The sequence below is a fragment of the Panthera onca genome, chromosome D1 (genome assembly GCF_046562875.1).
Source record: "Panthera onca isolate mPanOnc1 chromosome D1, mPanOnc1 haplotype 2, whole genome shotgun sequence".
Lineage (NCBI taxonomy): Eukaryota > Metazoa > Chordata > Mammalia > Carnivora > Felidae > Panthera > Panthera onca.
In genome coordinates, this window is record NC_138348.1 from 51,145,168 (window position 1) to 51,169,772 (window position 24,605).

General features: G+C 41.4%; 2 protein-coding genes across 5 annotated transcripts in view; one reads left to right on the forward strand and one right to left on the reverse strand.

Moving 5' to 3' along the window:
* NLRP14 (NLR family pyrin domain containing 14) overlaps window positions 1-11,014 on the reverse strand; it is a 38,569-nt gene extending 27,555 nt beyond the window's left edge. For both annotated transcript variants that reach the window (XM_081790177.1, XM_060605884.3), the window contains exons 1-4: window positions 10,705-11,014; window positions 9,858-9,929; window positions 4,553-6,146; window positions 1,004-1,174 (exon numbers count right to left, since the gene is read on the reverse strand). In XM_081790177.1, coding sequence (XP_081646303.1) covers window positions 1,004-1,174; window positions 4,553-6,146; window positions 9,858-9,929; window positions 10,705-10,996 — 2,129 coding nt within the window. In that variant the 5' untranslated portion in view covers window positions 10,997-11,014. The remainder of the gene's footprint in view (window positions 1-1,003; window positions 1,175-4,552; window positions 6,147-9,857; window positions 9,930-10,704) is intronic.
* An 11,287-nt stretch (window positions 11,015-22,301) lies between these two features.
* The window catches only part of ZNF214 (zinc finger protein 214), a 136,693-nt gene continuing 134,389 nt past the window's right edge, over window positions 22,302-24,605 (forward strand). For 2 of the 3 annotated variants that reach the window (XR_014135301.1, XM_060605880.3), the window contains exons 1-3: window positions 22,302-22,539; window positions 22,921-22,979; window positions 23,570-23,658. Coding sequence is in view for 1 of the 3 variants with exons in the window: in XM_060605880.3 (XP_060461863.3) it covers window positions 22,963-22,979; window positions 23,570-23,658 (106 nt within the window). In the remaining 2 variants the exon portion in view is untranslated. The remainder of the gene's footprint in view (window positions 22,540-22,920; window positions 22,980-23,569; window positions 23,659-24,605) is intronic. The other variant, XR_014135302.1, reaches the window with a different exon arrangement.

Sequence of the window (24,605 nt, forward strand, 5' to 3'; positions counted from 1 at the left end):
TAAAGACAAGTAGCAAATGTTGGCCAGGATGAGGAGCAGGCGGAACTTTCATACATTGTCAGTAGGACTACAAAATGGCACAATCACTCTAAAGAGCTGGCTGGCAATTTATTAACAGGTTAAACATCCATCTGTAAACTGGCAGTTCCATTCCTAAATATTAGCCCAAGAGATGAGAACATATATCACACACATGCAAAATTCGTACAAAAATAGTCATAGCAGCCTTACTCATTATAGCCAAAAACTGGAAACAACACAGGAGTCTATTCAAAAGAGAATGAATGAGCTGCAGTAGGTCAAACAATGGAATACTCCCATCAGCAATAAAAAGAAACAGGCTACTAAAACATACAACTACATAGGTAAATTTTTAAAACATTTCGTTGAGCAAAAGAATACAGACACAACACGTACATACTACATGAAGCAATCAAAACTATTTACAAGAACAGACAAAGCTAATCTATAGTTATAAATTTAGAAAGTGGTTGCCTTTGAGACTGGATAGGGTAAGAAAACTAATAGAAGGGGGTAGAAGGAAACTTCCAGCGGTGATGGAATTATTCTCTAGCTTGTTTTGGGTATTGGTTACATAGGTATATGCAATCATCAAGCTTGACTAGACACTTACTATCTGTGCCTTTTATTAAATGTAAATTATTCCTCAATAGAAAGAAATTAAAAAGAAAAATAGTGTACTCCAGAACCTATCTTTGAAAATGCTGTTGAGCTGCCTAGAAAGCCTTAGCTCTGTGTCCTTCCTCACGTACAAAATTCCTTATCGGGCCTCAAAAAACACATGTCAATAGCTGCTACACTCCCAGAACAAGTTAGGTATGCTTCCACATCCCCAGAGGTTTCCACTGGTGGTGTTCTTAAAGTAGTTTACACCGTGGATTTTAAATATTTGTTTACTATTGGATCCCCTAATAAGTAGTAGCCAATGGGACAAAGAAAGAAGGTGGAATAACTCCATTAGATTTTCTGATGCCAAACTTACAATAGCTTTTGTAGTTTACAGCTTGGATGCCTCAGTTCCTGATAAAAAGTCTTCATGGCTAATTCATTGAGGTTGCTATGACACAGGTCCAATTCTCTCAAGTGTTCATTTGTATGAAGCACTGAACAGAGATCTTGCCAGCAATGAGTAATATGACCACCATCCCTTCGCCTAGATAATTGAGAAAAAGAAAAGATGGATTTATCTGTTTCAACCAGGGCACCTGTCAGAAGATGGTGTTGGGTGAAAGGAAGTATACCCCGAAAATGGTGAGTACATCAGTGCAGGTCTGTTGTGGGCGCAGTCCACCCGAAAATCTTCCTCTTGGCACCCCAAAGGCTTTGTTTGCCAAGTAACTCTCTCACCCCCTCAACATATTTCTTCAACACACAAAACTACACTAGAGACTTCACTTTGGAGGAAGAGACTTAGGAAGGACAATCCGGAGGTCTTCAAATACCCAAAGAGCCAGTATCAAGAAGAAAAATAAGACTACAAAGAGTAAGAATAGGAGTAATAGGGAGACATCTGGGGACAGGGTGGAGACTAAGAAGCACGGGTTTTGAGCTCCAGTTCTCCCGTTGACTAGCTACATCTCTTTAGGTAAGTCACATCAGTTCTAGGAGCTCTGAGCTCTCTTCATGTATGAAATGGAAATTCTATCTCCCTTCACAGGACTGTGAGGATTTAATAGTCAAATTTAGTACATACACAAAGGCACTCTGTAAATTTGTAACTGTTGTATAATTTAACTAATAGGCATACTATTGACAAACTCATTATAAACAAAGGTTAGTAAGGAATAAAGCAGAGGACATCCTTATAATTATAAGCAAAAGCTCTACAACAAAACAGTCCTGAGTCCCAACTCTGCCTTTCACTAAACTGGCTGATCTGGCAACATCACTAGCCTAGGCGAGCCTCAGTTTCTTCATCTTAAACAATGAAGATAATAGTATCTATTTCTTAGGATTACTGTGAAGATTCAGTAAGAATCTATACAAAATGCTTAACAAAGGTTTCCCATTGTAAATGCTAACAATCGATAGCTGTTTATTTATATTAAAATACATAAAAGTCTAGCATGTTGCCTTATACAAATAGTTGCTATAGGAGAGGGAAAAAAAAAAGCATCTTTTTCCCTGTGGCCTCCTAGGTTCTCCCCGGGGCCCTCTAAATTGGACGGGCAAAAGACAGATTAACAAGAGAAAAGCATACAAATTGTATTAGCATATGCATTGTAGACCTACATGGGAGGAATTCAGTGATGAGTAACTCAGAGATGTAGGCATTATTTGGGTTTATATAGCTAATTTAGTGGGGGAAAGGCAGAGGGAGAAAAGGCACTTGTGGAAAAACAAAGGACTTGTTGGAAAGATAAATGGACCCTTAAGAGAACAGAGAAGAGACAGGATAGTTTGTGACAACATCCACCTGGGTGTGGTGCCAACTTGCCTCCAAGAAGAAATTAGAGAAATTGCTTGCAGGGAGGGGATTCATGACAGTTGAGTTCTTTTTAGAGGCTCTGCCTGTAGGCAGGTAAGGAGCTTCAGGAACTCAAATGCTTTCAGCTCAGAATACTTCTAATGGAAAAGTGGCATATTTTGGGGTGGCATATCCTGATCTCCTTCACTACCCAATAAATACTGGTTTCCCCATACCTTACTTAAAAATTGGATTGAATAACATTGCAGAGTGCTGGCCTCTGTTACCACCTGAGGTCTTAAATTTGAGAAAACTAGGCAATACATCATTCATTCAAACATTTAAGTGCCTACTACGTAGAAATGCTGTGGAAGGGGTGTGTGGGTGGCTTAGTAGGTTAAGTGTATGACACTTGATTTCAGATCAGTTCATAATCTCACAGTTTGTGAGTTTGGGCCCCGATTCAGGTTCTGTGCTGACAGTGCAGAGCCTGCTTGGGATTCTCTCTCTCCCTCTCTCTTTCTGCCCCTCCCCCACTCATGTGCATGCTCTGTGTCCAAAAAAAAAAAAAAAAAAATATATATATATATATATATATATATATTTAAAAAAAAAGAAATGTTATGGGATATAACAGTGAACAAGACAGATAGCGATGCTATTAAATTTACAACATTGTTTTGTTGTGGAAGACACTGACCCACCTATAATGTGCCTCTTAGAACACTGGGTTTCTCAGACTCTTATTTTAGCAACAAGGCCAACTCTAGTATTATATAACACTAGAACACAGATGAAGGGAAGGTAGCCTGAGGACTAGCAATATAATGGCCAGAATGTCTTCTTAATGTTTACTCTTGGGCATAAAATACATTCTAACACCCTGGGTTCAATCACATCTTTAAACAGAACCACTAAGTCAGAATTGAGAAGACAGACTGAATGAGATTACTTAGAACACCCCCGAGAACAGTAAAGGTCATGGCATCCGAGCCTAGAATTTTCTCACAGCTAAGGAGAAATGAAATGTATGTCCTTACAAGGGAGATGGTTCTGTGATTGTACCTAATGGCAACAAGGCAGTGTGGGTTAAGCTGGAAAACCAAGGACTCACAATCCTATGTAGGACCTCAGTCAAATTAATATCTTTTGATACCTCAGGGTTTTTACTAGTAGGCTTTTACTAGGATTGTTGAGAGCCTAAATGAGCTGGGACTTAGAAGACTGTCAGCATATGGTCAAGCAGATGCTAGCTATTATCTGATGTGTGTTGAACTGACAATTGTGCACTTACTATCCAGGCAAACTTCTCTGAATCAAAGTTTTGTAATCTGAAAAATAAACTGAGATATGCTTTTGACCAGCATTGAACTGGGTAAGAGATTAAATTTCCCATGCACTAGACAACTATGTACCACATACATTGCCCTCAAGTTCAGTTAAATCTGGAGCTAATCCCATAGTTGAATTCTTCCCCCAGGCATAGATGGAGTCAGAAAAGGCAATTCAAGGAAGAGGATAAAATAATAGGCATAAAACTCTAAAGACTCATTATTTCAAAATACTCATTCAGCCCCTACTATTTCTTACCCACATCGTACTCTCTCCAGTTAGGTGTTAAAGGGCTGAGACCTTTCATGAACTACAAAGCAAAGACTGACCTATGTCTAGGCTACAGGGAAGGTGAGCTAGGTCAGCAGCTTATAGAGGAACAGATAGATGCCCTATATAAACGAGCTTCAGCAAGAAATTCCCATTCCCTTGTTCTTCTGGAGGGCATTCTTTTTAAAAGTTAAACGTGTACCATACTGGATGCAACTTTGTGCTAAGATGTGACCTGAAGATTATTTCTAGTTGAGGGTGTTGACAGGTGATAGCTCTCAGCCAAGCCCCTTTCTTGATACTGCCCTCAGGCCAAGAGAGCCACTTCAGGCATATTTTTGTCCTTTCCTCACCAGTAGCCACTACTGGTCAATAAGGGGTTTCAGTGCTTCCCCTCCTTGCCTCAAGGTAGGACAAGCCTGAAGGGTTATCCTGGCTCTGGCACCTCAGCTCAACAATTCCCTCCCTCTCACCAATGAAATCTATTTCCCTCACTCCCTGACAGGGAACTTCCATGCTTACCAAATTTCAGCTAGGGGGCTGGAGTTTAACATCTTCTCAAATACCATGGTTATCGACAGTTTCATGGTCCGTAAACACTGGCAGTGCTTAAGGCAGAATGAAGATACAAGCAAATGGATTTTCCCACAAATATTAATGACAATCTTTTGGAAACAGCTCATTGCCTGGCTTATATAAGCTTCATCTTGAGTCTCATACAGATAGAAAAACAACTCCAGAAATTCCACCTGTGCTGGAAAATCTTCACTGTTCCCCATCATCTCCAGCCACTGAAGTATCTTCCATTTTATCTCTAGTGACATTTTACAGTTAAAAGTTTTCTCCAGTTGTTTTACTCGATCTTCATTCAAAAGGCCAAACAAAAAGCATTTCATCTGTGTCAGATGGGGGTCTTTATAACTGTTGCTTTCAAGCAACAGCTTCAAGTCTTCGAAAGACTGAAAGGAACTGTTCTTGGTTCCCCAGCTGTCTTGCAACATATAGAACATAGCTGCAAGAAACTCCTGAACGTGCAGGTGGGTGAACATGTAGCAATTTTCATACTCCATGTCCTTTTGAAGAATATTGAGGTCCAGGAAAATTGACACATCCGATTTAGATAAGCCATGCTTTCTGAGATTCTCCCTGTAAAATACAGATGTCATGGTCCACACTCCTTTGGCAGCCAAGTGGCACAGGCTGCTCAGTTGGGTTTGGCTGGGTAGACTAGGACTGTTTCCATCTACTGGTGGGAACAAGCTAGAGATATAGCAGATAAACAGCGCTGTTGTTGTTTTGCAGGTTAACGTGATGTCACCACCCTTCTCCATTTGCTGCTCCAGACAGGTACAAAGAAGCCAGCACACTAGGGGCACTTTACACATGCTAAAAGCCATCTCATTGCTTCTTAGTGAATTGAATACTTGCAAAGCTCTCTTCCGGTCTTCAAAACATTGGTAAATATACTCCTCTCTTGCACCCTTAGACATACCCAGCAGCTCTACAGAATGCAGATTCTTCAACAGAGGCTTCAGTTTCTTACAAGCTGTGAGTCTTGTTGTCACCAATAAGGATGACTCAGGGAGCATCACTTTCCTCAGCAGACTACTGAGAAGGAAGGACACTGGGTGTACCTGGGTCCAGTCCTCACACAGCACAGACTCAGGTTCCTCAAAGGCGAAGTTCAGCTCATCAAAACTATCAATAATAAAAAGGAGACTGCTGGGCTGGGACATGATCCTTTCAATGGGGCCTTCTGTGCTGGGCCAGTCCTTTGATATCATTTGAACAAAACTTCGTTCTCTCAACTGGTTGATTTCTCTTGCATTGAGATAAAAAACATAGCTAAACCTCTGCTGGTAGAGATTTCCCTGGGCCCAATCTACCACTGCTTTTCTCACCAAGGTTGTTTTCCCAACTCCAGCAGGCCCCTGGAGCACCACCGTCTGTGGCTGCTCACCGGTTTTCACATCCACGTCAAACAAATGTTCCAACAGTTCTTGATCTTTCTGAGCAACTCCAGGATGTAAATCTTCAGGTTCTCCAAATAAACACTTCTTATCCCACGTGATACAATATTTTTCTGTTATTTGGGTTCTGTATTCTGTTCCATCACCTAAGTTAGTGAGAATGGAGCAGGGAAAAAAAAAACACAGATACACATGATCAAAGCGAATTCTGTCAACTGCAGTGTCAAGACACTGGACTTGAAGTCAAGAACAAGCAATAATGTGCACTCAAATCAAAGTGCAGCTGGTTTAGGTAAGAATATAAGTAAAACTAAAACATGTTCCTATAGATTTAAAACATGCATAAGAAACTGACAAAACAAGAATGAATTTATGGTGGAAAGTAAAAATTAGATTTGCTCTAAAAATGTGTTCTCTTTGGGGCATCTGGCTGCCTCAGTCAGTAGAGCTTCCAGCTCTTGATCCTGGGGTTGTGAATTCAAGCCACACATTGGGCATGGAGCCTACTTAAAACAAAAAAAGAGAAATATGTTCTCTTTGTACTCTTCCTCTATAGAGGAAAAAAAAGATGCCTTATGCGGAGAGCACAGTCATCATCCAGATGAAAAAAGAACACAGGTCAATTAACAGTGATAGCCAGGGAAGACCTGAAGACATATCTGAACCTATAGATCGAAATAATCTGCCTTTTAGTAAACTATGAAGAATAATGAACATTGAAACATAGCCTGAAGAATATTTAAAGAAAAGAAAAATATTCCCTTTTCTAGATGTGTCTCCTTAGGTAAAGGAAACAAAAGCAAACCATTGGTTTGCTGCACAGCAAAATAAAAATATTCTGCACAGCAAAGGAAACAATCAACAAAACTAAAAGACAACCTACTGAATGAGAGAAGATATTTGCAAATGATATATCTGATAAAGGGTTAGTACTCAAAATATATAAACAACTTCTACAACCCGGGGTGCTTGGCTGGCTCAGTTGGTAGAACATGCGACTCTTGGTCTTGGGGTTGTAAGCTCAACCCCCATGTTGGGTGCAGAGATTCCTTTTTAAAAATTTTTTAAGTTTATTTATTTATTTTGAGAGAGAGAGAGAGAGAGAGAGAGAGAGAGAGAGAGTGTGTGTGTGTGCACAAGCAGGGGATAGGCAGAGAGAAGGTGAGACAATCCTCAGCAGGCTCCAACTATCAGCACAGAGCCTGACATGATGCTTAAACTCACAAACTGTGAGATCATGACCTAAGCCAAGATCAAGAGTTAGATGCTTAACCGACTGAGCCATCCAGGCACCCCAATAAATATTTTTTTAAAGAACTTCTACAACTCAATGCCAAAAAACCCAAGTAATCCAATTAAAAATGGGCAAAAGACATGAATAGACATTTCTCTAAAGAAAACACCCAGATGGCCAACAGACACAAGATTTTCATCATCACTCATCATCAGGGAAATACAAATCAAAACCATAATGAGATATCACCTCACACCTGTCAGAATGGCTAAAATCAACAACAATAGAAACAACAAGTGTTGGAGAATATGTGGAGAAAAAGAAACCCTTGTGCACTGTTGGTGGGAATGCAAACTGGTACAGCCATTACGGAAAACAGTATGGAGATTCCTCACAAAGTTAAAAATAGAACTACTATACAATCCAGTAATCCCACTACTGGGTATTTACTCAAAGAATATGAAAACACCAATTCAAAAAGATATATGCACCCCTATGTTTATTGCAGTATTACTTAAAAGAGCTAAGAAATGGAAGCAGCCTAAGTGTTTACTGATAGATGAATGGATAAATAAAAAGTGGTATATACATATGATGGAATATTACTCAGCCATAAAAAAGAATGAAATCTTGCCATCTGCAACAACATGGATGGAGCTAGAGAGTATAATGCTAAGCAGAGTAAGTCAGAGAAAGACAAACATCACATGATCTCACTCATATGTGAAATTTAAGAAACAAAATAAATGGACAAAGGAAAAAAAAAACAAAGAGACAAACCAAAAACTAGATTCTCAACTACAGAGAACCGATGGTTACCAGAGGAGAGGTGGGTGGGGGGATGGGTGAAATAAGTGATGGGGATTAAGAGTACACTTATCATGATGAGCACTTGAGTAATGTACAGAATTGTTGAATTACTACATTGCATGCCTGAAACTACTATAACACTGTGCGTTAACTATACTGGAATTAAAATTAAAAATATATTCCCAAGTGTCCAAGCAAAGTGAAAACATAGTTTCACCCTTACCTAGTTAAGTCCAATTCCTTCTTTAGATCTTAAATGTCACTGTTCAGAGAACCTGTCTCTGAACCCCAATGCTAGAATAGTTCTCTTTCATTTTTCTCAAAACATGCTATATTTTCATTCACAGTACATCTCACAAGCTACAATTACTTTTAAACGTAAATAATTCTTTTCTTTATTCTACCAGGGCATTCAGTACAAACATCTAACACAATTCATGTCCTACGAGATTATGCTTAGATCTCCTCCAGAAGAAGGTAGGTATTGCAAGGCAGATACACTCTACTAAATATTATACCATAAAAAGAGTAACACTTAAAAGAAAATTGGGATTATGAGGATGATTGGTTCTTAATTTTTAATGTTTATTTATTTTTGAGAGACAAAGTGTGAGTGGGGGATGGGCAGAGAGAGAGGGGGACAGAGGATCCAAAGAGGGCTCTATGCTGATAGCAGCGAGCCCAATGTGGGGCTCAAACCCACAAACCACGAGATCATGACCTGAGCCAAAGTTGGACACTGAACTGACTGAGCCATCCAGGTGCACCTATGAGGATGACTTACTTTCTTCATGGTACTTTTATCTATCTTCCAAATTTTCTAACAGTTAATTTCTACGAGAAGGAATCCTAATTTCCTAAATTTATGGCCAGTAATAAATACCATAAGAATAAACTTCCTTACACTGAATCAGAAATTAAGCTCAAAGCAAAAAGTTATCTTCAAGATCACTTAACACAGGAAGCAATTTTTATTTATTAGTGCTTGGAATAAAGCAGGTATCAATTACTTCTTGAGTGAAGTAATGTGGCCCAGGAGCACCTGGGTGGCTCAGTTGGTTAAACGTCCAATTCTTGGTTTCGGCTCAGGTCATGATCTCATGGTTCATGGGTTTGCGCCCCACATTGGGCAGCATCGAGACTGCTTGGGATTCTCTCTTTGCCTCTCTCTGCAGTCCCCCTGCTTGCTCTCTCTCAAATAAACATTAAAAAAAAAAAAAAGAATAATAACGTGGCCCATCAGAAAGCAGCATAGCTGGGTTAAGAATGATTTCTTACTTGATCAAGTTTCTTTCTACTGTAATTCCATTTACACAAACTAGAATTCAACTAAATGGAATTTAAAGCTAAGCAGGGGGGATGGAAATGGTATTGAACGAAGACTAAGAAGACCTGGTTCTAGAAACTACATGCTATACGGACTAGCTGGTCACCACTCTTGGAACTCAATTACAGCATCGTTTCTAAAGGAAGGAAGTAGATGTGATAAGCCGAATAGTCCCTGCCAAACTCAGGGACTCTCTAACTTGTAAATGAGACGCGAATATACCTTTCTTCATCAGACTGTGAACTTCTGACTGGGCGTTTCCAAATACTATGCTCACTGAGGACCTGAATTAACATGGCCCAGATTCTGACCTCAGCCAGAGAGCCAGTTTTGTTGACTCTTTTTGAATAACCATCAACAGGTAGTATATTAGAAGTTAAGAAGAGGTGAACAACTGTCTCCTGGGGCATAACCCCCCATCACATTTCAAACACTCAACCTCCTCCCAAATCTGACAACAAAACAAAAACCCAAACATCTGCTCACCCTGCACTGCCTCCTGCTCATCTTGTTCCTCTTGTGTCCTGGCATCCTCTGGTCCCAGGGAATGGGCTGTCCCTGCAACAGGTTCCAACAGGATTGTGAGATTCACCAAAAACAAGGAAAGCTTTACTGACAGCCATAACAGGGGCCAGAATGGCCCTCAGTGGTCCAATTCTAGGACATCTGGGCTTAAGAAAAGCAGAGCCAACAGAGCCTCGACTCCATCAGCTTAGCCAGGGGAGAAGTGATGTGTCAGCACCACTGTAGCAGAGACCTCTTGCGAGGCCCTCCATCCTGTAGTTAGGGCAAGTGGTCTAGCCTAAGCCTGGTCTACACTGACCTCGCAGGGATATGGTGAGGTTCCTAGAAAATAATGAATACACACTTTGCAGCTGTAAAGCCTTGTAAAGCATACGAGTAAGGAAGTTTTGACGTCTATAATATTTCATACTTAGGAATGACCAGAAATATTGGCTTGGCTTATGTCCCTTAACAAAATTTTGCCCGTTCCTCCTATGTTAGCAAAGATCTTAAATCATATTTGAAATTACTTAAAATTTAGTGCAAACTAGGACTGACTATCTGCAGCAGTTCAGGCACAGGAACACCAGATGGGACAATTATTATCACTCAGTTCCTTTAATCATCATAATTGGTACAAGATGGATGAATTACCCCCAATTAAGGAGCCAGGCTGAGTAACAATACTAAAAATGCTCCTGCCTCTTCAGTGTTTCTCAAATGACCCAACAATGGTTCAATCCCCAAGTCCCTTTCATAGAATCATCCCAATGGGCCTCAGGAAGCACATCCTTCTCCCACCCCCAGATAGGTCCCCAGCATCACTCACAGTTGATCTCTGCTCTTGCTCTCTCATACAGATCCTTCAGGTTCATCTTGCCAAAGATTTTGAGAGCCACATCCCAGGCTTGTTCCCCCGGATAATATTTGTTCATCAAATTAGCCAAGTCCTCTCGCTTGGCCTTCTTCACCTCAGCCCAGGGTATCTGGCAGCACCCGGATTCCATGGTCTCATTCTTTAGAAGTAACTTGAATTTATTCAATTCCTCTTTGTTTAGCTCCTCCAAATACAAGAGCAGCCCAAAATCAGGAAAGAAGGAAGACGATGACCCATCTGTCATCTTGTCCACAGATCAATACTCAGGCTTCAGTGGGGGAAACAAAAGAATGTGAATAAACAGGACTGATGGAAAAGATTAGAAAAACAAAATGCCTATAAAAATACAAATTCAACAAATGTGTTGAAGCCCGGTGTATTAGGCTCAGTACTGACATAGTGCCTCTTGGAACACATTTGCTGTCATAAAAACATGCCTTTAACACAGACAACTGTATGTTTCTTCCACCTTCCCAGAGTTACTCCCAGTCCCACCACCTATGAGCTGTTAAGAAATAGGGGCACCTGGGTGGCTCAGTCAGTTAAGCGTCTGATTTCAGCTCAGGTCATGATCTCTCACTCAGTTCATGAGTTCGAGCCCCATGTCGGGCTCTGTGCTGACAGCTCAGAGCCTGGAGCCTGCTTCCGATTCTGTGTCTCCCTCCCCCTCTGCCCCTCCCCTGCTTATGTGCTCTGTCTCTCAAAAATGAATAAATGTTAAAAAAATAAATAAAGGCAATTCATCTCTCTGAGCCTCAGTTTACTCTCCTGCAAAGTGAGAAGATCAGAATCACCCTCAGAGAAGCATGGTATGGATTAAATGAGGTAGAGTTCATATATCACCTGGCACAGAATAGGCTCCTACTAAGTACTGGCAACTCTCCTCATCCCTTCTCTCCCCCACCAACACCCGACATAGATCTCAGCCCCTGAAACACTGTTATTGCACCCCAGCAATGCATCATTATTCCTGAAGCTCATACAGTTGAGATATGCCACCACCTCCCTCTTCTGGTCATGTTATCTCTGGTCACACATCCATACACAGCCAATGAGGGTCTGTTCCCACCCACTCCCCAACACCACACATACTCTGGGTGTGTTCCAAGTTAAAGCCCACCCAAAACAGTGCTCTCTCATTTCCCATACCTCAACTCCCATGACCATATTCCACTCTGGCATTTATCAGCAAAGACTACTCACACTTAAACCGCAGGCTCCTATAACCCAGTCTCTCTCCTAATACCTTCCAGGTAACTGAGCAATTTGATGCTTTCACTCCCACTAGGACAGCTCTTCAAAAACTATCAAATCCTCCTCTTCTGAGCCCGGTTTTCCTCTTATTTATCAGCCACTTAAGAGCCTTATTCAGTTTTTTATTCAGCACAGGCACCTGCAGGTAATCGCTTAACCCAGGTCTCCAAGTGCCTTATCTCCTTTTCAGCAGTTGGCTAGAGAGTCAGAACTAGTAAGTGGTACAGACAGAATTGCCTAGAAATTCAGAAAACCTAGATCTTTCCCGTCTTCCATAATACCTACCCCTATTCTTGCTAATGGGCCTGGAAAAGAAGGATAGGGGAAAATGGAGAAGGGGATTTTACTTCTTAAGCAAAAATTGAATTACCTCAAAATTACATAGTAAATCAGGACTTTATCCTACAGTAATGAGGGAGCCATCAGTTGTTTTAGGATCTCACCTTTTGTGTGTGTGTGTGTGTCTGCACTGCAGAGAATATTCTAGTTTACAGATTAGGATGGTACCAAAACAGTTTCCAACAATAATTTTTTTTAAAGAAGCAAAAAAAAAAAAAAGGAGTAAATCTGAGGAAACTTCAAAGGATAAATGAGATTTCTCCAAGACAGAAAAGCTATGGTAGGGGAGGGGAAATGAGGCACAGAACACACCCTAGGGTCCTGCCTAGAAATTTCCAGATTTCACTGTGCCTGGGCCAATCTTTTTCTTTTTGTAACAAAGGGGCTCTTTCTCCTTTTGTAAAGCTCTTGGCTCCACCGGTGATCTGAACCTCATCAGCTTCTAATTGTTAAAGGACTTAATTCATTAGTGATCTCCTGTCTTAACGTCTCCCTGACCTCTCAGCTCTTCTCACTAACATTTAAACATGCCCAAGTCTAGCCTTACACAAATGTTCCCTTTACTCCACATCCCCTTCATCTTCACGCTCAAGCTTCTTCAGAGTCTTCTATACTTTACCTATCATTCCTCCTCCATCCACTGTGATCTCACTTTTGCCACCAGAATTCCACTGAGATAACTCCTACCAATTACCATCTTGCTACAAAACCCAACAGGTATTTTTGGATTCAACTTTCATATCTAGAAGAAAAATGACAGTACCTACCTCTGCAAAGATTAGAAGTTACTGCGTGCACCTAACTTACAGGGTGCCATACATATAATAAGAACCTTCTTGGTATTCTCTTTCCCCTTAACTTTCACAATCTGATACTTTTTTTTCCTCTTGCCTTTCCAGGTGTCTCTGTGAGCCAAGATCTAGATGGTTCTGAATCTTATTGGATTTATACTCCTACAAGATATGTGCAATTCTGACAGAAAGTACCATACACTTTGGCCTCCTTCCCAAAGGTTTTATGCTGTTCTTGAAGGAATTGTTCTTTTTCCTTGTTTTGTGGTCTTCCTTTGTTTGGAAAACAGATGCTGTCTGGTGTTGCTCCTCTTGTGTGAAGGCATTCATAAATTCCAACATGTTCTGAACTAAAATGGGAATCCATGGTCTAAGAGGATTTCAATTTGCAAATTTATTGATATAAATTTTTGCTCTTTATAATTAAAGCCTGTTTGTTCAAAATATTCATTCCTCACATGTTAACAATGACATTTATTGAGGATCTATTGTGTATAGGTTATGAAAATGTTCTTTAGTCTTAAAAATAGTCCTGAAGGTTTGGTTTTTATCCACATTTTATAGAATCAAGGATTCAGAAATTAAGAAACTTTCCCAGGTTAAAGAGTTGACAAGTAGCCAATCAAACTACAAAGGTCATTCTCCTTCTACTAGGTACCCCTTCCTTTTAATTTCACTCTATTTTTCTAGGCATGGGGGATTCAGGGTTAAATGCAATCTGTGTGGCCATATTCTGTGATACTGGATTCTGTGCTGAACACTGGGCTACAGGAAGAGGAACCTCTAAATATGCAATGGCAATCTTCTGAGCTCTAATAGGACTCTAGAACACAAAGGAAGGAGGGATTCTTTTCTAGAAAGGGTAGAGATGAGAAGGTCTGGGGGAAGTGACACTTCATCTAGAAAATAGGATATTCCCACCCTTTTCATATACTCTGGCCTGATTTTCTTTCTTGGTTGCCCTTATGGAATCGCCATAAGGAATGGAGTTTCTCAATCTCACCACTACTAACATTGTTGGCTAGAAAATTCTTCATTGAGTGACACTTAGGTGCACTATATAATGTTTAGCAGCACTGCAGGACTCTAGATGTTATTAGAACCTTCAATCTCCCATAGTTGTGACAAAGTGTCTTCAGACATTGCCAAAGGTCCTCAGGGCAGCAAACTGCCCCCAACTGAAACCATTTCCAAAGCCTTACCCTCTACTGCTGAGTATGTAACTCAATCAGTCCTTCTCTAGGATGCTACCATAATAAACAAATCAGAAGCAGAGTAGATAACTCAGGAAAAGACCATCTCAAAAGATTTTAATGTATAATAGAAGGAATACTATAATTGAAAAGGGAAGCATTCCAGTGCAGATTAGGACAACTGGTAAACCATTCAGAAACGATTAATTAGCATCCTCACAGAACTAATCTAGAGTAAATCAGTAAGCCATTAATACTTCAGACCAGAGGAGGAAAAATAGAGAATATTCATTATAGCTTAGGAGAAGGGGGACTTACCAGCTTGGGCACAATAAGGGAAATGATTGCGAACCAGCATGAATATTAGGAGATATAGTTAGCTATGTTGAAGTTAAAACCTCTTGTCCATAAGAATTCAAATACAAATGGCAAATGAAAAAACAAAAAAGAGAGTGAGAGTGCAAGCAGGAGAGGGGCAGAGAGAGAGGGAGAGAGAGAATCTCAAGCAGGCCTCACGCCAAGTGCAGAGCCAGACACGGGGCTCAGTCTCATGATTGTGAGATCATGACCTGAGCCAAAATCGAGTCCCGTGCTTAACCAATTGAACCACCCAGGCACCCCAACAGCAAAAACTTTATAGGAAATTCAGCAAATAGAGTTGGAGTGTAAATCAGTAAAACCACTTCAGAACTGTTGACATGAACTATTAAAATTGTAGCTATGCACCCAGACTCAGATCTTGGTTCTAATACTGTTCTCCAATAAAAGGAACCAGGGCTCCTTGAAGGAACTGCAGGTTCTAGGGTTGGGGCTGGGAATATATAAAAGAAGCCTAGAGCTCATAGTGCCAGAAAGGAAAAAAGGATGGAGTAGATCAAAAGGACATAGAAGCCAACTGGAAAGAGCTCCCACTGGCCAAAATAACATACTATATTATTATAACCCAAAGCAGAAAGCAAATATCCAGGAGTCCATATGGCTATCCATGAATGAATGAATGAATGAATGAATGAATGAAGGGAAAGAGACAAATCTCTTAAAGAATTCAAAATTTAATATTTTATGTAGATATTCCCTCCTCCAGGAAGTAGATCTTAACCCCGTTCCCCTCCTACCCAGGAGTGTGGACTATGCGTAGTGATTTGCTAAGTGGGGAAACCTGATCAACACTGTCTCAGCCTGGTGATCAAGGTTAATATAATCAGTCATAGGTCATTGTTAATAGTATGTACCACTGATAATGATGTGAGGAAAATGGTACATCACCACTGTCATATTCCTCCCCTAAACCCCAAATCCCAGTCTACACATGAGGCAAACATCGGACAAACCCAAAATGACATGTTACAAAATACCTGATCGGTAGTTCTCAAAACTGTCAAGGTTATCAAAAAAAAAAAAAAAAAAAAAAGGGCACGGGGGGGGGGGGGGGGGGGGAGACTTAGAAACTGTCACAGACCAAAGGAGACAAGATGACCATATGTAATACAATATCCTGGAAAAGACCCAAGAACAGAAAAAGTACTGTGAAACAGTAGTGAAATCTGAATTCAGTGTGACTTAGTTGATAGTCTTCATTGATTGCCTTAGTGGTTTCAAATACACAATAGTAACACAAGACATTAAAATAGGGGAAATTGGGTGAGGAGTATGTAAGAACTCTTTCTGTAAATCTGAAACTATTTCTAAATAAAATGGTTATATTTTTTTAATTGGAGATCTGCATCCCCTATGGCCTATAATTACTGTCCTCAGAATACACCCAACAGAAACATGGGTGCACAAACACTAAGAGATATTTAAGAATAGCCACAGCAGCATTGATTGTAATTCCCAAGTACTAGAAAGATCCAGGAGCCCATCTATAGAACCAATAAATAAACTGTGGTAAATTCATACCATGAAATCCTATACAGCAATGAACACATATGATATGCAGCTCCCTGTCACTAGGATGAATCTCACAAATATCATCAGTGAATGAAGCCAGTCCCAGAAAGATTAAGTACCATGTAATTCCATTTATAGAAAATCAAAGCTTAAAAAAAAAACTGTACTGTTTATGGTTGCACGTATAGGTGTTAAAACCATACTTTTTACATGGGCTGGGGTAAGGAGGTAACTATCTATAAAAGTAGATCTAACACTACCTCTTCAGTTAGGGAGGTGTTGGTGATCAGGGACATGCCCTCGAGGTGTTTGGATTCTGGTAAGTTCTTTTCCTTGGCTTCCTATGGGTCTACATGGATGACTCACTAAGCTGCACACATACGTTTAATGCTGTCTCCCATGTGAACTATAGTTCACACTAGAATATGGTTATTTTTAAAAGGTTCAGGGGTTCCTGGGTAGCTCAGGTGGTTAAGCATCTGACTCTTGATTTCCGCTCGGGTCATGATCTCCAGGTTTGTGAGTCTGAGCCCCAGATAGGGCTCCGCACTGACAGCGTGGGATTCTCGCTCTCTGCCCCTACCCTGCTTTCATAGGTACATGTGCACTTTCTCTAAATAAATAAACAAACTTAAAAAAGAAATACTTTACATAAAAAGGTTAATATTACCAGAAAGACATAATACAAATAGGTTATGCACTAAAACATAATACAAATACAAATAGGAAAAGCACTAAAAACAAATTATTGCTAATGGGCTATTCATACAGGGGGGAAAGAGGTAAATAGCTAACAAGTATTTCAGAAAATGTTCAAACTTAAGCAGATATCAAAACTAATACATACCAATGACATTTCACAATTATCAAAATGGCAAAAATATTTAACTTTAAAAAACCAAAACAACATGATGATGAGAATCAACTGCAGCTGTATCTGTCAGTATGTTAATAGCTATACCCTTGGAAAGCTGCATGTCCGCAACTAGGAAGAACTTTAAAAACACTGCATGAGTTTTCAATCAGTAACCTCTCTCTGGGAAATTATCCAATGGAAAGAATCCCAATTATAGAAATAAAGTTTTATGCATAAAGGTATTTTTTAAAAAAGTAAATAATTGTCAAATTAAAATTATGATTAATGAAACAAATGCGTTAAAAATATGGCACACACTTGATTTTTCAGTCCTTAAAATGACCTCTTTGTGCAGCAACAAGCAACACGTGCTGGGTTAAAAGCATATGGTAAGGCAATCAGTATTAGATCTAAGTAATTCAAACAAAACCTCTGCATAAAAACAAAGAAAATATGCCAAAATATTAACCATGGTTGCGTTTTGGGTTTAAGACAATTTGTGACAATTTTTATCAGAATACATTCCTTAAATAAACCGAAAGGTAAAAGGAAGGCAACATCAATTTGTCAAATCCCAAAGAGATGAAGAAATGAATGCCCATCGACTGCACTTGAACTTGGCAGGTGGGAGCTCACTGGTAACCACTGTAGAGAGGGCAATTTTAAGTCACTGCTAGGGGACAAGGGTTGGGAGTTATTTAAAATCTCACTACTATGGGTAGATGTGACTGGTACAGGGAGCAAGCATGCACTATTCTTTCTAGAATTTTGCTAGTAAGGAGGAGAGAGAGAAACCGGTAGCGTGGAGCACAGGGTCTGTAAAGTTTTTGGCTGTTTCACCTTCAGTAGGATGAAGGGCTGAGAGTGAGCACAAAGTAGAGGAAAAACGGCAGAGCTCAGGTGGAGAGATTATTTCCAGATTGAAGGCCAAACACCTGCTCCCGGGATGGGATGTGAGAGGAGTGCCTTTATTTACCAGGTATGACGAAAGTGAGCATAATCCTACCACCTGACCTGTTAAGAAACAGGTGCTGCACGCGAGTTAAGGACCACACAAGGTCCCCACCCGAAGCGGACTCCTTACCCACGTACCCACTGGGGTTGGGGTGACCGCGGCCTCGCAAGGGGCAAGTGGTCTCTCTCGGTGGTCCGGCCCGCGTCCATAGGCCCACCGCGTTCTCTACCCGAGGGGTCTGATGGTTCCTCCTTCTGGACCACGGGTCGGGGTCTCCATTCCCTTCCCTGTCTTCCCTAAGAATATGGGCGCTGAAAAGGCCCTCACAAGACCTAACATGCTAGTTTAGAACGGGCAATACACCGTCGGGGAAGAGGAGGGTCATTCCATACCTTGGGTCACAGAGGGGGTCAAGAGCAGGTTAAATCCCAGTGCTGAAAGCCACGAGCCAAAGAGGGAAGGCAAAAAGTGAAAAAAACGCCTCAACACGTACCTGCTGCTTGATGCGAAATGGGAGCTCACTCGGACTTTTTATGCGCGAGGTCCCTACGCAGCTGCGTGCTGGAGCAAACACGTGGAGGGCTGCGCCAGGCGCGCACACTTCTTCGCCGGGCCGGTGAGCCCCTTTTCCCATTGGCTGGCGGAGGGGGCACTGCGCCCACGCGCCCACGCCCCACAGGAGCCTCAGACTCGCCTGGCAGGCACAGCTCCTCCCAGAGGATAGTGTGCGATTAGGGTCCTCTGAGCGCAGCAGCCGTGCGGGCGCGTGACTCCTTCCCTTTCCGGTTAACCAAGAACACGTGCGCCAGGTGGGTCTGAGAGTTGGACCCTGGCTGCAGACGACCTTTCCCAGACAGGATGACCCCCAATACGCAGCATCACTTTACTCACCCATCCAGTAAACCATATAATTACTGAGCACCTACTTCGTGCCTCGCAGTTTTCTGGACCTTTTCTAGCTGGGAATAAAACATCCAAAGTTCGCAAGTACATACATCTTAGGAGAAGCTAGGAGTGTTACAGGTTTAGGTTCCAAAACCATTTCCAACATGCTTATAAAACCATTAAATAGAACACATTTATACATGGAAAATAAACTGAGATGGTTAAAATAAGTTTCAGAAGCTGAGGGTCCCAAACTGTGCCTTAGTAAAAGTGAATTCGACTTTTTTCCCCCCATTTTCATTTAATTTACATATACCTGATGTATTTAATTTTACATAAGCACTTAAGTATAATATACATACATTTTAAAGATTTTTTTAAAGTTAATTTATTTATTTTGAGAGGTGGGTGGAGCATGGAGAGAGGGAAAGAAAGAATCCCAAGCAGGCTCTGCACTGTCAGTGCAGAGACCCATTTGGGGCTTGAACTCACAAACCATGAGATCATGACCTGAGGTGAAATCAGGAGTCCCATGCTTAACCGACTGAGCCACACAGGCACCCCAGTGTCATACATTTCAGTGCAACCCTTTTTGTTTCTTTTCCCTTTTGGTTTAGCCTTGTCATGAAAAGCCACCTTTGTGAGGAAGAGCATCACTTGCCTTTATTGCATTATCATTAAAGATAATTCGGCTTTGTTGTTTCTCTATTTTGCTACAGTTTAATTTTTGGGGGCTTCTTTGTCTTAAAGTGCACAATAATAAAATGGAAAATGCAAAACTTCTTAATAACTACTAGCAAAAAAGCATCTTAGAAAAAATGTTAACATGTCTCCTCATGCCCCTGCAGCTGGAAGGAGAGACACTATTCTTAGTAAAACTGCACTAATAAGGTGGGAAAATAATAAAGGCAATTAAAAGCACATGCATCATCTATGATGAGGACGACAAAGCTCATAATTCATTTTTGTTAATTTTCTATGGACACTAGGGAAAGAAGTTTCTATATGCCTCTTAAATCAAGATTTTTAATTATACTACTCAATTTCTGTAGGACCTTATCTTTTCTCTCCTAGATCTAATTCTGACACAAATGTACTGAATTTTCCCACAGAATTGTATTTATCAAGTCCTCAGAATTTATAAATTTTTGCCTTATGTATTTAGCAGGTTTGATACTATTATGCTTCCTCATAAATTGTGCCTTTTATCAATGTATAAGAACCATCTCTTTGATTCTGAACTTTCAATTAGTTTTCTGTAATACTGAAATTTGTGCTTTTTGTTTGCCTGGTAGCTTTTTGACCAACCTCACAGGTGTTTATTGTAAACAGCATATGCCTGGATTTTGTTGCTTGACCCAGTCTGTCTCTCCCTTTATATAAGAAAATTCAGTCCATTCACCTTAAGCACATGGGTTGATAATATATTGCATTATATGTTACTTTAGGTTCATATTTATTTTACATCATGAATTCCTCTGTTTCCTTTCCCATAATTTTTCCGATTTATTTCCATCTTTATTTGCTATTTGTTTAGAGTGCTTTCTTGAACTGTTTCTTCAGATGGAGGGGACCTGAGTGATACAGACTCTGAATCCTTTTGTTTTTTCAATTGTTTAATGTTTATTTTTGAGAGAGAGACACACACACACAGAGTGTGAGCAGGGGAAGGGCGGAGAGAGGGAGATACAGAATCTGAAGCAGGCTCCAGACTCTGAGCTGTCAGTACAGAGCCCAACGCAGGGCTTGAACCCACGAATTGTGAAATCATGACCTGAGCCAAAGTCAAACCCTTAACCAACTGAGCCACCCAGGGGCCCCTAAAAGTGCATTTTAAAAATGAGACTATAAAGAGTGACATTGCCAGCTAACATTTGATGTTTTTATGTGCCAGGAATGCTGAAAAGCAAATTGCATGGATTATCCCACTATTCCTTAACAATCAGGACTAATACTCTACCAGTTGGAAGCAGTGTGGGAGAGCAGCCCACCTCAGTGCTCGCTCTTACTGGTCAGTGTCTATGCATTCAGGATCTTAACTAAAATCTTATTAAAGTTTTCATCTTACACAGGAGAAAACTGGGGGTGAAAGATTAAATAACTTGCCCAACATCACTTAATGGGTAAAACCATGGAGTTTAAAGTCAGTTCTTTTAGACAGCAAAACCCAAGCTCTTAAGCTCTGTGCCATATAACCCCTGAATGGGTAAGCCAGAGGGGGTCCACACAGTGATTTTCAAAAGGTGATCTTGGGAGTCATAAGAAATTCAGGTGTTCATTTCCTAGTGGAGGCCAGACGGGTAGGCCCTGGACCACCCACTTCTGCTAAACGTTGAACTGTAAATACATAGTTAACATTTATAGAGTACTTCCTATGTGCCAGGGACCAGTTTAAGCATTTTGACGACACTAACTCAGTTAATTCTAACAACAAGCCGGTAAAAAAAATTATTATGCTGCCTATTTTAATGATGACACAAAAAGGTTGTTATTCAGCCAAGATCACATCCTGAGTGGGTGGTGTGGTCAGAATAGAATCCAACGAGTCCCTTGCTTTTAAAGACTACCCTAAAAAACGTTCCTTGACCAATATTTGAATACTACTGATCCAGCCCAAGTTTGAGGAGAAGCGCCTAAGGAAATGAAAATATTTTCCTAAGAGAACATTGAACAAGATAATAGAAGAGCAGGTGATTGGATCTCTTTCTAGAGCTCCTTCCCACGGCTCCGCCTGGGTCCCCACCTTGTCTTTCTCCTCTCTGCCAGGAGTCTCCAGAGAGCCCGGGACTTGGCAGAAAGAGAAGAGGGAGGAAGGAGGAAAGCGCGACCCCTCTACCGAGTCAGCAGAAGCCAAGCGGATCCTGGGCAACCGTAACCTGGAATTTAAAAGGTCCTCTTTGTGGCTACGCGACTCCAACCTGGAGTTTAAGGACAATGCTCGGGCCAGAGCTAGTGGGGTGCCTATTCTGCCGAGGGCTCAGGACAGCGGGAGCAACCACCTCTCTCCCCCAAAGGCGAAGTGACAGCAAGGGTTTCCCCAGGTTCCTGTTGGGAAGTTCCGCACTGGCGGGTTGTGAGGGTCCCAGAATTCTTCGAGGCTGGCCTCTCCATTCCATGAATCCCCAGCCCCCCCCCCCCCTTTCCAGAGTCCCTAAAAGCACCTAGAGTAGCCCTATTTCGTTAGCATCGGGACGGGGGGGCGGGCGGTGATTCGGTCCTATTCTCCACTCAGAGTTCGGAGAACTCAGGTCTCCGGTGCCCGAACGCCTGCGACAGACCGCCGAACTGAGTCCCGGGCCTTCTGTCCAATCAGGAGCCACGTTCTCCGGCGTTTTCCTTTCCTTTCCCGCCCCGCCCCTCCCGTCTCCATGGAAACACTCCGAGTGTCTATTTGGAGGCCCGGGGCTTCCTTTTCGGTCTAGCGGGGCTGCGGCCATTGTTTGTGTAGACGGACTGTTTTGGCCGGTCCTGTTCCCCCTCAGAGGTTCCACTAGTGACGCGGATTGTCGGGAGCACCGAGCCAGAAGCGGGGAGAGCTGTGGCTGAAGAAAAAGTGGCAGAAAAGGGAGGGTGTGGGGCCGAGAAGCGGCTCCCGGCTTAGAAATCCCGAAGACACCAGTGTAGGTGGGTCCTTCACAGTCGCCCTCCCCAAATTAAAACCGACTGAGGGGAAGAAGAGAGGAGGACAGAGGCAGCTTTGACCCCGGGACCGGGGTGCTTGGGACTGGAAGGTGTTGGGGCGGAGCTGGGGTCGGGGGTCTGGACGTGGAACGGAGGCCGCGCGCATCTGCGCTGCAGAAGCAGAGGCCACGCAGATCGGTGGCCCTGATGCGAGCAGATCCCGCTCCTTGAGAACCATTTGTGTGTCTGAATCCAAAAACACTCGGGCAGCCCGTGGCGCGTTGGGAGAGCCCAAAGCTATGCTGCTCTCGGGCCGTCCACGAATCGTTTTTTTTTTTTCTTTCTAGAGAAAGAGGGCTCTTAACTGTTTATCATTTTCCCCAGGGACCTGTGATCACCAAGGCAGGACCCGGGTAGCAAAGGCTCATGCCCCCATTTTACAGGTGAGGAAAGTGAGGCCCTGGGAGGTCTAGAAGTTTGGTCATTTTCAAAGTTCTACAAGTGGTTAGTGACAGAGACTGATGAGGTCCAGGGAACGCTAGATCTGGGACCGTTCTGTAAGATTCTAGGAACTCTGATAGTAAATCCAGTATTTCTGTGTATCAAGTAGAGAAGAGCAATGGAATTATCTTTCTACTTTACTGAACAAAATAAGAAAAATACTTTAAGAATAGAAAATAAGTGCCCTATTTCTATTATTTTACTATTTTTGTTAATAATTAATAAGGAAAGCCTTGGGGCTCAGAGAGGTTAAATTACATTAGAGAGCATCTGCATCCCTGGAGGGACTGTGAGATCAAATTCTGTTTTCATGCCCAAACAAGAATTGTACCTTTGAAGTTTTTAAAGGTTCAGAAATTAAGTCCTGGTTCCAATTCTCATAACTCTCCTATCTGGCCCTTGAAAAGGAACAGAAACGTTCTTATGTTCTTTCTGGCCTCTTTCTAGGAGGTTTGGGGGTCACACCCAGTTAGTATGTGGGGATGATTGCAAGGCATGCCCAGTCTTTCATTCCTCCTTTCTTCTCCCTCAGCTCAGACTCCTCAAAACTCCACCCTTCCCTAAAAGAGGAGCATAAAGGAGGAAGCAATGTTCACTATTTTCTTCATAGTCTGATCCCAGGTGAGTAGGAATGTCTTTTCTTATTTATAAAATACCCCTGGAATTATCCATAGGTGGTGGGAATAGTGGAAGTGGCAGTGGGGATGGATGAACCAGAGTAGAAAATGTTCCTCACTTGGCTGAGAAACTTCCAAACCTCCTATTCCCACCCAGTGTCTTTTCCCAACATTTACTCATTTATTCAGCCAGTCATTCAGGTCTACTGTAAAATTTGTACCGTTCTTGATGCTCTGAGATCAAGAAATATAAGAATTTTTTTCTGAACACTGAGGAGATAAACCATATGAGGTCAATAATAATTTCTCAAGTTAGCAAACATTAACGTGTTAGAATGAGTGGCACTTAAAAGACAGGAATAGAAACTCAGATTTGAAAAAATCATCATGAACAGGAAGGTAGTATTCTAGATGGGAAGATCATCATTGAGTCTCAGGCAGAAACTGAGGGGAAAACTAAGAAAACAGAGCTAGTTACAGTAGAACCTAAGTATGCATGTATAAGGTGAGGTCACATTGTGGAAAGCTATGCTATTTTTGTTTAATTGGTTACTTATTCTTGTGCACCACTCAGTCCCCTGCACATCAACCAGAGGCAGCCATTACTGACATTTGGATCTATTTACTTATAGTCTTTTATATAATATTTGATACAAATACATACTAATCTGTAAAAACACTAATATGTACACATACGTACAAAAGTAGACACATAGGTAATCTAACATGCATATATGTAGATTAGTATATATAAAAAAAATTTGAACATGAGAAATGGGCTCCATGAAGGCAGAGAACATTTTCAGTACATAGAACTGTGCGTGGCATGTAGTAAGCACTCATTGAATATTTGTTGAATTATGGATGGCCAGTTTTTGTATAATTTTTTTCATTTAACATATAATTGAACTTTTTTCAAATGTCTTTTGGTAACATGAGTTTTTAAGACTA